Source organism: Notechis scutatus, chromosome 3, assembly GCF_049901735.1.
Source record: "Notechis scutatus isolate UNSWTSFEM ecotype Mainland chromosome 3, rNotScu1.2, whole genome shotgun sequence".
Lineage (NCBI taxonomy): Eukaryota > Metazoa > Chordata > Lepidosauria > Squamata > Elapidae > Notechis > Notechis scutatus.
The window spans coordinates 54,979,473-54,995,962 of record NC_142011.1 but is presented as its reverse complement, the minus strand read 5'-3'; the positions used below and the strand labels follow the sequence as shown (position 1 = coordinate 54,995,962).

Sequence of the window (16,490 nt, the reverse complement as noted above, 5' to 3'; positions counted from 1 at the left end):
TATTTTAAGTTTACTGATAATAATCTTTAATACACCAAGTTGTAATGTGATTTTTCTTTACATGGAAGATTATATATAATCTGTTTGGTCATCTGCAAACCAGAAGAGTCTAAACTCATGGTAAATTGAATAAATATGCATGTACTTTAGTCATACACACAAAAATTATTTTATGGTTCATTGAACCACCCAGAATGCATCTCATTACCACAGTCACTTGAACTCAAACCCATGCTCCAAACTAGGTAACAATCTGAGGTATCCATATTCATTTTGATTCTGAGCTATTAATTTCTCAACTACTCCTTTCAAGTTGGGGATAATACCATTAAATTACCGGGATAAAAGAAAAAAGAGTTTGTCTCTTTGGTAGATATCATCCTGATTGGGAATTCCAGCATATCTGGAGAGTATCAGATTGTCCTAGGCAGAAATCCCATAAGTACTGATACCCACAATTAAAACTCAAAAAACTAAACTTTTAGATGGCATTTATTAACCTGGGCTGGCAGCGATGCAACTAATAAGATGCTTCCCAATTATCTTCAATCAAATACATCAGAATCATGATTGTAGATCATATTAAAAATAATTCTCAAGCCAGACTTATTTCTCCTTTTTTCCTGAATAGCAACAGCAATAGCACGTAGACTTATATACCGCTTCATGGTGCTTTACAGCCCTAAGCGGTTTAGTGTCAACAAATTGTCCCCAACAATCTGGGTGCTTAGAATAATATAGACAGCATAAAGAATGGTGGTTCTTGACTAATTCTAACTTTCTTCCAGCAAATATTTTAGTGGTTTTTTTTTTAAATTTTAATTGAAGTGCAGCTTAACCCAGTACTGAACTCTAAATAATTACCTGGTTCTTCTATAAACAAAATGAATAACAGATCCCACTTCCCCACCACTCCCCAGATGGTTTTAATGTCTGGTTTTAACTTTTTATGCGTTAACTGTATATGTAACTGTAAACCACCCAGCTATATATATATTTTTATAAATAAAAAAGGATGCTATCAGAAGCCTTCTTGAAGTTTTAGATTCAATATTGTATCTTACATAATAGATCAATGGAAATATTCATATAATGTTCTGTAACCTTATCAATTCTTAACATTTCTTCAAGGCAATTTGCCTTTAAAACTGTAGAAGGGATGAGGGGAGGGGGGGGACAGTGAAAAGAGGGAACAGCCTAGAAACCCTACGTAGTAGCCACAAGAGAACGAAGTCCAAACTCCCCTTGGGTACCATTGACCTTTATCTAATTCTAAGCAGGTGTTGACTGACTTCTGTACCAACTGAAGCCTGTGCATAGGCTTTGAGCAATAAATTAATTTAGCTGATTCTTCATGTGTGAACCTGGTCTTTCACGCCTGACAAAAACATTGATATTTTTAAAATTGTTCAGTTCCATGCTGGCAAAAAAAAAAGCCCCTTAGTGTTTGACATAAGTAGACAAAGGTGCAAGAAAAAAATATCCAATTTAATCTGGGAATTAAATGGTCTCCAACACTTTGCTCCAGTCATTTAGAATTTTCTGAAAAGCTTGCCAAAATATTTGAGAACATTTTTGGTGGGTAGCAATATATTAATGGAATTTCTAATTCGGGGGATCTTTTTCCTTATAAACAAACATTAGATATCAGAAACTGCTGAAACAGTGATGTTTTTAAGTCCAGGGCATTTCATGTTTCAATTGTGCTGCCACTCTACTGCCCCCAATCTCTTCTGTCACTAGGTCCTGTCTGACAGCATAGCATAGAAATATAGCCGGTCTGCAATTATCCAAACAACCACTAGACAGCAGCACAGTGAGCAAGAAAATAATTAACTCTTTGATGCTTGTTCAGATTTTTGCAGCCCAGATTTCAATTTTTGTAGTAAAAATATCACTATCCACCGTAATAAAGCACCATGAATAGATTTAAAAAGGAACTAGAGATATATATCCTCAAAATTATTTTTGTGCTGTCTTCCACTTCCAACAGCTAAGTCAATTAGCTGTTAACACTGCCTTTTCAACCCAAAAAACATTTATCCTGAGATTAAAAAAAACCCTTCTTATACACTCAGCATGCCTATATTTGGCTAAAATGATAATGTAATGGTGTGACACCTAAAAAATTAGAATAAACAGTATCTTTTCTGCCACATTGCTCTTTTAACCATTTAATCTGAAAAACAGAATGCTCTTAATTCTGTATTTAGTTTGTATTCACTCTGTATTCATTTCCCCCAATTTGTAGTGGTGTGCAATGTGTGGCTCTCCTGGATGCACAGCTCCTGCTCAATGCGCAGGTGACAGCTGTGCCACAAAAGCTCTTCAACAGCTTCATCTGGCACACTAGTTGCATCATTTCCTACATTCAAAGGCTCTTTAGACAGTCATTCGTGACATAGTCATATCATAGCTTGATGTGCAATGCATCTTACATGCGGCTGCCATTCAAGAGCTCACTGGAACCTTCAACTGGTGCAGTCAGTAATAGATATGCCCTTCTGCCCAAGTGGTGCCTCACTTTTGCAAGCTGCACTGGTTTCCAATCTGCTTCTGAGTGCAATTCAGATGCTGGTTAGATCTATTTGGTAGGGGATTGGATTACTTGAGAAACTACCTTATTCCTGGGCATCAGCCTGGGCATTTCAACCTGACAGGGTTGGGGCATTCCAGATTCCTTTGATTAAGTAGTGCAATCTAACAGGACCCCAGAAGCATGCCTTCTCTGTCACAGCACCTGCCTACTAGAATAAGCCTGAGATCAAGGTGGATGCTGTTCTGGATGGCCTTAAAAATCTGGTTCTTTTTCCAGGTTCTGGGGTAGAGTCATTGAACTCCTTTGCTGGGGATATGCCATCTTTACTGTTTATTTTTATATGTTAAGTTGAAATAAATAAATTGAAATCCTGTTCTCCATTCCAAAAACTGTGAGGGTACTTTGTTCACCAACTGTAACCCAGAAAATGAACAATGAAATTGCTAATAGAAAATACATACAGCCAGTTAGATCTGGTGGTTAAGATGCTAAACTAGGAGCTGAGAAACCTGGAACTGAGTAACATTGGGCCAACTGCACTCTCAGTACTAGGAAGGAAGGACAAACCATTCCTGAAAATATTGCCAGGAGATCTTGACCCAAAGGCCAAGAATAAAAACCGAATTACATATAAGCCAACTGAGTGACTTTGGCCAGTCATTCTCTCAGCCCAATCCTCCTCACAGAATTATTATGGTGGGAAAAATAAAAGGAAGGACTATTATGTATGTTGAGTTACTTAAAAGGTAATAAATGTAAAAAAAATCTAATAAATAATTTTATAAACTGCAACCTCTGATATATTTTCCTAAATACTTCAGATTCATTCAGTAATGAAGATATCTTTATGACTAAAAATTAAGTATATAATTAATGATGGAAAGCAGAAATAAACACACACAACACACAGTGCAAGGTATCTTGGTAAGTATCACTGAATCCTTTTTACATCCCAAAGGTATAAAATGCATTCAGTGGAACTTGAATGTCTTGGTACCCAGGCATGTCTTGTCAGTGGTAGATAGAAGCCTTCGTGTCTTCTATGCCTGCCCTGTATGCCCTATTATTCTTTGAGCCCAATCATTACTGTCCTTAATAATCAAAGTCTGTCATCACCAGAACCTAGCAGCAGCAGGCATTTCCATTTGCCTTGTTTGAAGACTTAACACCAAGATTATCATTCAGGCTCCTGGGGACAGTAACTGGGGACAGTAAGTAATGTACTTGAAAACACCAGGGATTTGCCTGAAATGTTCAACCTGTACAAGAAGCATGCAAATTTAATTTAGGAATATAAGCAAAGATTTTTCTTCTTTTCATATTTTTAATTTGATTCCAACCCCACCTGCTATACTAAATAGTAATTGGCTTTAAATGAACAGCTATGTATTCTCTGCTCAAATCAAATGTAATTGTGTAAAACTATATAGTTGCATTCTTTCTTTTTCTTTCTTTCATTTCTTCCCTTTCTCTCTTTTTGCACAAATCAGTCTGGTTCACATGACGTAAGAAATTATCCAGGCTAAAAAATCCAACTCTACAACCACTGAAGATTGTGCATTTATGCATTCTTCTCTTGAAATTATTCATATTTTCATTGCCATAACAGCTAGGCTTTTTTTTATGAAAGCAGAAATCTTTGAGATCTTGCTTTCTCACATACCTTTCAAAAATTCTACCTATAGATGGGATTACAGCATCCTCACTATGAATATTTTATCCTATATCAAATCTTATACTTTCATTATGCGTGATAAACCTTTACACATAATGCAACTTTAAACTGGAAATAATTCTCCAGTTAGATCCAAATTTAAATTATTTGACTAGAATAAATGAAATCAATTTGATGCAAATTAATCAGGAATAAAGATTCACTGATTTCAAAGGATTTTATCTAAATATGCTTAATCTGGAATCAAAGTATTTGTGAAAATACTTTGTAAAGTTATAAAAATGCAAAAATATCCTTGAACTAAACCTGATTCTATCCCAGTAACTGCAGAAACTATCCCAGTAATTGCATAGTTTCTAGCAACCATTACAGATACCATTATCTTCTGGAATGCTTTTTGAATTCCTGGTTTAGCCTGAAGCCCTATTTTCCTAGTGATGTCCTATTTAACTTCTGCCAATTAGCAGCCATAATTCCTGATCAATTAACTTTTATATGTCACATTCAGGAAGGCTCCCCTCCCCCCAATCGAAGCATATGTGGGATAAAATAATGGAGGCAAATCTTAGCTCCATTGTTAAATTTGTGCAGAAAAAATTAACTTCATTTGCCAGCCTAAAAAATAAACTATGGACACAGTCAATCGTTGCATGGTGTACATTAATCACAGAATGCCAAGATCTTTGCTTTTGCATGATCCCAAGAATGCCTGTAGAAACATTTAACTTTAGCTAACCAGAGCATCTCATTTTATATGAACTAGAGATTCTGACTGAATATCAATTATAAATATTTCTGAAACAAGCCAATTCAAAACACAAGTTACAGTATAATTAATGCAAACACCAGAGCATTCAGTGACTAACTACAATCAAACTAAAAGCTATACAAACCTATTTTCCTAGATAATATATTATAATCCCAAGGCTTCATAAAGTCATGCATATTACAAATCTTGGTTTATCATGACATTAAATGTAGTCAAAGAATCTTTGTAGTTATGTTGAAACATGAATTTTACATGGATTTAATTCAAAGCTATTTTCCAAAATCTTCTTTAAGACTATATCTATTACAGTACACAAATCAGAAAAACAAAGTTAGGTTTGTTATTCAGCTAGAAAATTGGAGAAATGTAAGGATTATGTATTATTGCAGAGTATGTCTTGATGAGGGCAATATTTCATTTAGATTTGCCGGGTTAATGAAATACTCACTGTCTGAAATCTTAAAACTGTATAATCCTAATATTTGGACTGGCAACTAAAAGCTGTCTTTAACTGTACAAGTTATGTACAGTATTAGGCAAAGTTATTTTTTTTTCAATTTCATTGATTTTAGTGGGATAATTTTCTTCTCTGATGAAATTAGTAAGAATTTTCTAAAATTAGTATATTAAATGCTGTTTAATATTAAAACTATGGTATTCCGCTTTAGTTTTACAGTATAATTTTAAGACAGTGCTCTAAGGAAATGCAGTTTCACAAGTTTCTCAAGTCTGCTTTGAATGATTATATAGCTACATCCATTTTCATATTCTTGTTATAATCAAAGTCAACCTAAGCAGTATTTCATTTTTATGGAAAAAATACAGTTACCTTTCAGATAAAGATGTCCCTCTAATCAGTCCAGAGGGGCTGACAAATCCTGTGAAGAAATAACTATTATGGAACAGCTATTAAGAGCATTTCCCAGCACCAAATGCACTGCAGTTATATACTGGGTTGAACAATAAAAGGGAAAATACATCAAATATTTTGATTTAATTATCTGAAGAATCTTCTTCAGTTTGCTAACTCAACTGTATCATCCCCTCATTAGAAAATCTGCAATTCTATAGAGGAATACGAAGCAGTAAATTCCATTTTACATGAATTACTTCTGAGTAGATGGGAGCAAGGCTGTTGTTAGGAATACAATTTTTTAAATTACAATCACCTTTTCATCTATTTATTAAAATTAGCTGCTTTCTTCCAATAAAGGATGATACTTAATGGAACCTGTTACTTACCAATTGAGAAAAATTCTAAAGTTTAGAATTATAACTATTTAATTATCACTATTTCTGCCAAGTAGCTTCTCTACTGATATCCTCTAGCATTCCATAAACATATAGATTGTATTTCTAGTCATATCTCAATCAACTATTGAAAAAAATTATATTATCTAAAAACTGACCTCTTCACATTCCACTGTCTTTCACTGTACAGAGGAAAGGGACCAATCACTACATATATTTGTTTTGTTATGTATGTACCCAGATATACACATCCACCTATTTTACATTACTTTTCTTACAGAGAAAGGATAGCACGGACCTTGTTAGAGATTACTGATTGGATATAAGCCTCTCAGTTGCTTCTGTAATTTACTGAACAGAAATGTCACCATAAATGCTCAGCTCTCACAACTACTTACATCATTTAAAAAGTTCGGGAATCAATATGAAAGTGGCATTAGATGTTCAAATTAATACTTAATTGTACTAAACCTCATTGTATGGGGGGGGGGTGTTACTGTAAAAGTTAGTAAGAACCAATAATTTAAGAACTTGGAAGGCTACAATGAGCAAAGCCTAAAAGCAGTCAACCCAGTTCCTTATAATTACAATTCACTTTGACCTCTTAAAACCCCCTTACCTGTTTAAGAGTTTTATACAGCAGTTTGCCATGGGAACCCATATTTTGTGGAACACAATCGTAGCATCCTTGGTTGATAAGCACCTGCTGCCTAGCAATCATTCTGCATGGATACAGGACCGCACTAGTGTTCTTTATCCACAACAGGTTAAGAATTTCAAGGCAACCAGAGCAAGCTTGCATTTCAAGGTGTCTTCCATCTGCATGTCAAATGGCAACTAGTTAATTCTAAGAGACTTGGGAAACAAATGCAGTTTCTGCAGCCACGATGCAGGTGCAGCACTGTTCGCTTCCTCTTGACCTCTGGTGATGTGTAGTCAACTGTGCCCCGAAGTCTCCTGCAGCAAAGAGTTGTACTCCTGCACAGTGGGAACAGCTTTCCAAAGCTCAAGATCCCCAAATGCAGGAAATATGGCACTTTTTTTTCAAAGTTTCACCACTTTTTTTTCCTCCTGTTATCATCTGTACTACAAACTAGTTTGCAGTGGTACCTACGAAACGATCAAGGTTGCATGCACATCCAAGGTGTGTAGACCATTTGCTTCAAAACGGGTCAAGAGCACCAATAACAATTGTACAGGTTTTAAATGACAGCGCTCTAGCTCTCAGGAACTCTTCTTCCAATTCAGAACTACACCCAGGACTGCATAACTCTGAAGAAAAGCCCCTGGTGGTGGAGGAGCTCTCCAACTGTGTCTGGAAACGCGCTATCATTTAATTTTTTTTTAATGAGTTACTTTTTCTTTTTGTTTTCAATTTGGTGAAAAGGTTATGCGCAAGATGCAAAGCAATTTCAAACTTTCTTCAAATTAAAATCAGAACTAAGGCCAAACAAGTTAGGTGAACAAAATAAATCAAGAACTTAAAATTCAGGAACTCCAGCTCTTCAAAATCAACAAAGTCCCAGATCTGTACACTGTTCTGAGACTTAAGATGCTTTCCCTGCTTCTTGCATGCCAGCAACAGCACCATTTCCTCGTAAAGATGAGGAGATAGCAGCCATTGATCCCCATTCACCGTACACAAGAGGACACAGCAACACAACAAACTAGATTTCTTCAGATCTGATATAAAAGATGGTCAATATCAAAGCGAAGGTTTCCCTGTTTCTTGTCTGAGACCCACAACTATCAGATCGAGGAGAAGGAGCAGCAGGAGCAGTTGTAAAGTACCCCCACAGCTGCAAACAAAGGGGTCAAAGGTTTGTCGTCAATTCATTTCCAGGCAGAAAAACCACTTTCCTCAAAAGAAACAATTTATTTAGAATGAAACAAAATCAGCTCGACTGTGAGCGCATGTTTTGAGTGACAGCTATTTTAAGCTGTGTGAGCCATAAAAACGGGTTTTTTTCCTTTACTTTTGCAGAAATCTTGTGTACACAGCACAAAGCAAAGAGGTCAATTTTCCACTTTAAAACATGGGCATTGGCATCACAAATAGCAGATACACAACTTTTTAAGCTGCCATTTTAGTAAAATGCACAAATACTAAACAGATAAGCTTTCTTCCATGAGGCCCATGTAAATTCCACATAAGCCAACGTTTTCTTCGCAAAGGTCCATTAGAGTTTGGAATCCCTTGTGGTCTTCAGCACTTCACTAGCCTTGCTTTCAGGAGGAAAGAAGAGGTTATTCAGTACAAATGTTTACAAGAGATCTGTCTTCCCCCTACATACAAAGATAACTGTTCAAACTACAAGGCTATTAATGTTCTAGGTAATGTCTGAAAGCACCAATCACCCTTCACTGGCACAAAGCTTTTGAAATGAATTAACATCTGTATATAAATGCACAAATAGTAGTTCAGGGAGTTAAAATATAAGGTAGAGATTGGGAAAAAAATCAACTGTACTAGTAAAAAAAAACATACAGAGAAAAATCAACTGAATTTTCACAATTCACACAATTTCTCTCACTTTCAAAAAGTCAAACAAGAACATGAAATTTAGTGTTCTGTTTGTAAGTATTCATATTGCTATGTTATCTCCAACTACAGACTCATTACTTACTGGAGAAAACTAGCTAAAATATGCGTCCGATTCTCTTCATCCCACATCTGTGTGCATTTTTCTAGTTGTTCCAAAATACTTTAGTTTGGATAATGTAAAGGGAAATGTTTATCTTCAGTGACACATCTGGAGCAGCTAATATTGTTTACTCTATAGGGAAAAAACCGAAGGCAAGGAAATTAACACATCAAATTACTTTACAATTTTGCAAGCCATTCACTCGGGTACCCTATATGGATTATTCTTTTGTATGCTTAAGTGGCTACCCTTAACTTTTCCATTTTTATCCAATTCAGATGTATTCCTACATTCTTTTACTCTTAAAATGTAGTCAAACTCCTATGACTTGTTGAAATTCCTAAGGAAGATTTCTTCTTTTCCCCTTATATATCTTGGTAAGAAAAGACCCATGCTAAATATATTGGCTTTAAAAATGTTAAAATTGGCTCCCAGTGTTCCAAATTTAGATAATCCAAATTGGGAGGCAATTATATAAACACAAAAGTGGATCTTGGTAAATGAAGTAGCCTTAAATTGATACTCCACTGACAGCCAACCATGTATGATGAACTATCAAATTGCAAAGCTCCTGGTTAACTTTAAGGGGAGGGGGAACCCATTAAGTTTCCAATCATAGAATTTAAATCCTAAAGACAACATGCCAGTTAAGATTTTCCTATCCATCTCCCCCAAAAGTGGTATAAAGTGACTCTCAGGAAAAAACACATTCTCCATCCTAATGTTATAACTCTGGAAACAAATTTCTGAACATGTGAGCATTCAAATATACATTGCCCTAAGGCTTCATAATACCATATACAAAAGATCACAATCCTCTTTATCTGCATACAGATGTGTCACAAAACTTAACTTTTGCTATCCTGAAGTCTTGGAGGTTGGCTCAAATGAATAATTGCACTGCTGTTATCCTAATACAAACAAAAAGCATATAATTCAATGCTACAGCAGCTATAACTAAGTGCTGAGCCATCCAAGGTTGGTTATCATTTTAGTCTAAATTGGACTCCTAATGTTCTTTTTCTTTCTATAGCTACTAATGGACTATCTTCTTTCTTTAAAAAAAAATCTTAATTGCCCATTTCACATACCCTTTACCCAGTTCAAATCAAAAGCAGCATTGGACATAATTTTCAATTAAAATAGAAAAAGAAATCCATGGTGTAGGGTTTTCCAACACCGGTTCCCAAAAATTGCCTAAAATGGCAGTATGTTCACTTTACCTCAAATTCAAGCTCTGAAGGATTTTTTTAACAAGGAGAGCACATCAGTATGCATACTATTTCCAACAAGTTTGACTTTCAAATCTGACGTTAAAAGATTTTCAAAAAAAATACAAGGATGGCTTTTAAATTAACATATTAGTTTAACAAAGACCGAATTCCCTCTCCAAATAAATACACTAAGAAAACTTTTTATGTAGCCATCAGCATATTGCATTTGACAAATGCAGTAATATGGATAGTCCAATATTATGCAGTATAGGCAATACAAATCTGTCTTAGTGACTCTGCCTATAATAGTAGCTAGATTTAATTTGATTCAGTTCCAAGTTTCATTTATCACAGAACAATTTATATTTTCAATTTGTATTTCAGAATTGTGGGTTACTGTACCCATATTCTTAAAAAGTGAAAGGGTGTAATAGTTTCAGAAGTGAGGCTCTACTTGAAAAAAATACTTTAATAGCATGTTTCCCACTAAGCCACTTTTCAATTAATTGTACTTATTCAAACTTGAAAATTGGTTACATAAGAGAAACATATTGTTACTGTACAGTGGCTTTACAAACGAAAATATTGGAGTAAAGAAGAGACCAAGCAAAAAGTCACACATTTAAATTGTTGATTCTTTCCTGCTAAGTCTTCTCATATTTTAAAAAATAAGAACTGCTTTTAAAGGCTTACTTTCAATTGAATTATGTTTTTTTAGTAAACTGAATTGCTTCCCCAACGTTTATAAATACAAGGTGAACGGAAAAGTGTCAAGATTAAAACAGTGCAAACCAGACTATAAAACCTCGCATAATGCCTATTATAGTTTACCTGAAAAATATTGAGCAGGTAAGCTTCCTTTCTATTTCCACAGGGGTAGAATAATTGAAATGGTTATGTGGCAGAACTTTTCACAAAAGTTAAGTGCCATCTTTGAAAGTTGCATTCCCAAATTATACTTTAGAATTCATTGTGCCTATTACACTTAATAATGGGGGAAAACAATACCAGTAACCACCTGCTTCTTGAATACAGAAGTTCATGATGTTCATGGGTAAAGCTCTCATTACAACTATAACCCTTAAATGCACACAAGTTTTTAAAAAATCAACAAACCAAATACCATTTAGGAAATTCTTCAAGGGTATGCATTTCTCTGAATTTGGGAACAAAAACTGAAAACCCAATTGAAAGAAAACTACAGTGCATCACGAAGGCTTAATATCAGCTATATCAGGGACTCAGCCATGAGTTAATTCAATTCAATTTTACATTTTGTAAACTAGGAATTATTCTGAAATCATAACTAGTTTTATGGAAGCTGCAGGACTCAGAACGGGCATAAACCATTAATGTTTTAAGTATGGCAATTTAGAATGTAAGCAAGGGACAAGATTTTATACCTACTTTAAAGTTGTGAAATGAACAAGGACAAGTTAAAAAGTAAAACAAAAAGAAGAGGAAGGCAAGCTTGTTCAATGTTTCATATTTTAGTGAAAGCAGGCCATCTCTTCTTGCTATACTCTCACTAGCAAGACAGTTGAGGGTAGCCTAATGAAGAGTTAGTATATCTGCTCTCTAGAGTTTGTAGAAAATAAAGGGAAAATAACAGTAACTACACATCTAAAATTATACTTAGGGTGTTGGCTAAGGCTTAGCACCTGGGAGACACTGGAAGAAGGGGAATTGTATGAAGCAGGATAAGCACAGAAAGCATTAGGATTTTAAGATGCACCACGAACAATGATCATGACCAAAAAGTCATCCTCTGATTTAGCCAGGGCCTTTGCTGTAGAATCCAGGAACTGCTGAGAAAAATCACAGGGGGGGAAAGCATGCAAGACCCCACTGTTTTCTTTGTCTTTGTTGCCTCCTACTGGGAGGCTTATCACTCCAGCTGCCTGTTTTTGTTTAAGATAGGACACTAGGTTTCTTAATGGCCGCTGGGTAGAGGTGGTATTAGCTTCACCAGCCCCAGATGAGGCTCGGTTGTCTGTGGTACCAGGCACAGCAAGGAGAATAGCATATCCATTGGGTCCTGCTACTTTGATACGGCGGGTAACTTCATCCAACTTGGGCTGGTCCAAACGAAGACGCTGCGTGATCTTTAGTTGGGCCACTTTGCCACCAGTTGTTCCTTCCACCAGCAGATTGCTAGCTACGCTGAGGTCACCCTGAAGTAGGTGCATGTTTGATGGGAAGTTGCTGTTCTTCAACAGAAGCATTCCTTGCCAGGCTAGGCAGAGCTTGGTAGATGATCCCGACTTTGAGGTTCCATCCTGCTGTTGCTGTTTTTGGGGTGGCTTCAGCCGAGATCCACTGCTACTGTTCCCTTCAGAAGTATGCTCATCCTTTTTAGCTGGACTCTTGCACTCTTGGATGGCAGCTGACGCAAGTGTGCGATGTTTTCTTTCTTTTTCCACCAGGCTCTTATGTTCCCGTTTCTCACTCTGGCCTCTCTCCAAACTCCCCTTACGTGGCTCTCTGATTGGTGAAGGACGATCCAACAAGAGTAAGCGAGAAGAGGGCCGATCAGTATCAGTATTATAGCGGTCTCTGATTAAGCTTGTTTCAGGACTACGATCTTGAGGAGAGGCTATAGCAGGGCAATGACGCTTACGAGATGAAGATGAACGTTCACTATCTGGCGATCGGTCCAAATGTCGACCCCCATCCTCCACTAGCCTTCGCTTCCTAGGTGGGTCTCTACTACTACCAAGCTCTCTTTCCCCACGAGTTCTTTCTAGAGACCAACCATCTCGACGCCGTTCCAGACTTTCAAGTGCATCATACACAGTTGCTCGGTTGCCTCGGTCCCGAACTGGAGGTGGAGGAGGTGCCCATTCTGTTTCAGCATATAAGTCTCTGTCACGGTCACCATAGAGCAGTGGTGGTGTTCTGTCCCGAGCACCTCGGAGTGGATCTGGTGGGGCTCCACGATGTGCTCCAAAAGCTGATGTTTCTGCTACCAGCTCATAGTGAGCAGGGGGTGGAAGTGGCAAAGGCTGCAAATAGGGCTGTTGATACCGATGCTCAGTGTCGGCAAAGTCCACACGCAGGCGACGGTCTGGCCCACCCAAAGGAAAGCCACGCATATGGGTACAAGCAGCTTGTGCAGCATCCAAACTCTCATACTGGATGTAGGCCCATGAGTCACCTTTACGATAATCAATGGTACGAATAGTACCAAAGCGATCAAACTCCCTGGCAAGAGCAGCCAATGGTACCCAGGGTCCCAGACCACCCACCCAGAGTCTCGTGGTGGGGGTTGCTTTACCATAGCCAATTTTAATAGGATTGCGCAACAGCACTTTACCAGACATGGCAAGCTTAGCCCGATGGGCCATATCCAAGTTCTCGAACTTAAGAAACCCATACGTACTAGTTTGACCCCGGCTTGGCCTCTTAATATCCACTTCAGTGATAACCCCAAAGCGATCAAAAGCCCTACGAAGGTCTGACTCTGTAACCGATATATCCAAATTACCCAGAAACAGGGTGCGGTTAGCTCTCTGGTCATCTTCAGGACTAATCTCTTCTTCAGTGGCCGTGCCTGCACCAACGCCACGAAACGCAGCGGCCGCCACTCCAGCCACTCGATCCAGGCTGTACGCGGGCCTCACCCGATCATAGAAACCGCTGTAGTCTCGTTCTCTTTCCAGCTCCCGGGGGAGAGGCGGCGGGGGCAGACGCCCAAGGGCAAGCTGCTGCAATCGGAAGTCTCTGTACCCTAAGCCTGCTCCACCGCCAGCAGGAGAGAGGGCCCTCTGGGTGGCGCTAGTTGCAGGGTGCCTGATAGTGGCAGGAGATGTCCCCGCCACCCCCACTGCTGAGGCCCCATAGGGAGACTCCTTATCCAAAATCGCTGGGGAACGACTGCCGCGTCGCCGGCTGCTTCCCCCTCCGCTGCTGCCCCCTACATAAACGGCCTCGATCTTCAGCGGCCGATGGTAGAGGACCAAGCGGCCGCGAGCATGCTTAGCAGCCCGGGCATCCTCAGGGCGGCGGAAATTGACAAAGGCCACCCGCTCGTCGCCGGACCCGCTGCCCGGGGGCAGGCGGCTGATCTTGACGCTGACGTCTCCGAAGCGCTTGAACTCGTGGAAGAGGCCGTCTTCGATCGCCTCGTCGCTCAGCGCCGAGCCCAGCTCGCTGATCTTTAGCGTCTTGTACTCACTGCTGCCGGCCGAGTCGGAGGGCGGCGCGCGGGAATCGACGCCGCGGCCGCTGCTGCCACGCGAGGAGGAAGACTCCGCGTTTTTGCCGCTGCTGTTGCTCCCGCTGTAGCCGTGGCGGCCGCTCCCAGAGCCTCCCACCGCGGTCGTTTCATATTCACGGCTGCTGGCCCGGTTCGCTTTTTCCAGATGAAGGCTCCGCCGACTACTGCCGCCACCGCCCTCGCCCGAGCCGCCGCCCGCAGATTTCCCACCGCCGTTGCTGGGCTTCTTACTGCTCCGCTCGGTCCGCGCCGAAGAAGAATCCTCGCCACCGCGGGACCGTTTGGCCTTGGCAGGCGAGCGCTCCTTGGTCTTCATGGCGGCAAGCGCCAGCAAGAGGGAATCGCGCGCGGAGTATCACGCCTCACGCACCCGCCGCCATCTTGGAACCTCCGGCGGGCTGGAACTCCGCCCACTGGGCAGGCATTGGGCAGTTTAATCGGAGCCCATCGCCTTCATTGCACAAAGGACCTGTCGGTGAAGAAAAGCGTAGAATCTGAAGCGCTTGCAAGCACCGGAAACGGAAATCTCGCCTCCCAAAGCTACTTTCACAGGCCGTTGGATGAACGGCCAATCACTCATCGATTTCTTGAGCGGTAATGGTCCGAACTGGAAGAACTTCCACCCCATTGGTTGAAGCAGGAATACCAACTCTTTGTTTCACACACCCACTTCCACGCTCTCATTGACGGTTTTTGTGGAAGGCCCCAGTTTCTCCGCCGGCCTCAACCCGCGCAAAAATGCTCTGATCACGTGGGACCTTTGCGTTTGACAGTCGAACGAGATGGCGGCGGGGGCGGGGGGGCATTGGCCTCAGCTGGTTTTCTGTTTAGGCTCTGCAATGGACGCAGCTTCGACTCCTTTTTTTAACTTAGGCGGGAAAAAACTTGTGGGATGGGTGTCGTTTCGTCTCTCTTTTCCCAGCGAGCGCGGGCGCGTGTTCGTCTGGGCGGGAAGCGTTTCTCAGCCTCAGAAATGTTAAGATGTGTGGACTTCAACTCCCAGAACTCCCCACCCGCCAGCCAGATCATTTCTCCACCCAGTGCTGGCGAGGAAATTCTGGAAGTTGATGTTCACCCATCTGGGTTGTTGAAGCTGAGAAACACGGGCTTAGTGGATCGCGGAAAGGATCCGAGTCTGCCTTCTCTCATCTGGGAACCCCGTCCAAAAAGCAAAGCGTTTTTATCCGGAATCCATTCAAATTCGTTCCTCAAGGCCGCCGCCTCGCCAAGCTACTCTGGTGGGGGCTTACAAAAAGAATAAAACAGGCTATAAAACAGGAGGAATATAAAACACATGGAAAATAGAAAACACCGCGCCGGGGATAAAATCCAGCCACTCGTCATAGGTAATTTCCTGGAAGAATTGGATGTTTCGAAGCACGGCCGGGGCTATTCTGTTTATTAAAGCAGTTTGGTTGCCGTTTTCGGAAATCTCGTTCCATAAATCCCATTAAATGGCCGTAACAAGGAAAGCATTTACAAATAATAATATAATTTAAAAAACCAGTCTACTGAGAAGGCTCGCTGGATAAAAATTAATACAGCGCTAAAAAGAAAACGAACCGCAAAGGCAATACTGGTACTATTGGTACTATTATCCCTATATCCTCCAGGGAACAGGATACCATGACCCAGAAATTATTTAATTTATTCGTACAATTGCCATGCAAACATTAAGTATGATTTTAGCACAGTAAAACAACAGAGATCTGGACTACAGAACTGTCTTGACTTGTTAATGTGCTTTATTTAGGACTGCAGAAAAAGTTGCCATTATACTGTAATCACATTTGAAATTTCCCAAAGTTTTAAATGAGCAAATGTGTTAAAAGTACTGCAAAAATTTGCTGAAATTAATGGAAAGTACGGAAGTGAAAGCCAGTTTAAGGAAGTAGTTAGATTTACTGCGCTAGAAACCTGAGAGACTGCGAATTCTAGTTCTGCTTTAAAACACCAGATAGAAAGGGAAAGTGGTGCTGAAAGTTTTGGGGGACTTGTTCATGTAGTTTCCGGGAATTCCAGACTGACTCAAAACACAAAATGGAAGTAATGCATAAGATGCAAATCACTCTGGTTGATGTTATTTTTACCCTCTTTAGTGAGATTACTGGAACAATTTTGGGGGGCAGACATATTCATGATTTTCACAAGTTAATTGTGACTGATAACTACTAGCTA

The 16,490-nt window shown here is 39.9% G+C and overlaps 1 protein-coding gene across 24 annotated transcripts in view; it reads right to left on the bottom strand.

The window, feature by feature from the left end:
- RBM15 (RNA binding motif protein 15) overlaps positions 1 to 15,754 on the bottom strand; it is a 40,985-nt gene extending 25,231 nt beyond the window's left edge. For 20 of the 24 annotated variants that reach the window (XM_087960008.1, XM_087960022.1, XM_087960017.1 and 17 more), the window contains exons 1-2: positions 6,854 to 15,754; positions 5,813 to 5,861 (exon numbers count right to left, since the gene is read on the bottom strand). In XM_087960008.1, the coding sequence (XP_087816134.1) occupies positions 11,818 to 14,628 (2,811 nt within the window). In that variant the 5' untranslated portion in view covers positions 14,629 to 15,754 and the 3' untranslated portion in view covers positions 5,813 to 5,861; positions 6,854 to 11,817. The remainder of the gene's footprint in view (positions 1 to 5,812; positions 5,862 to 6,853) is intronic. The other 4 variants (XM_087960031.1, XM_087960030.1, XM_026678083.2 and 1 more) reach the window with 4 other exon arrangements.
- Positions 15,755 to 16,490: the final 736 nt, after the last annotated feature.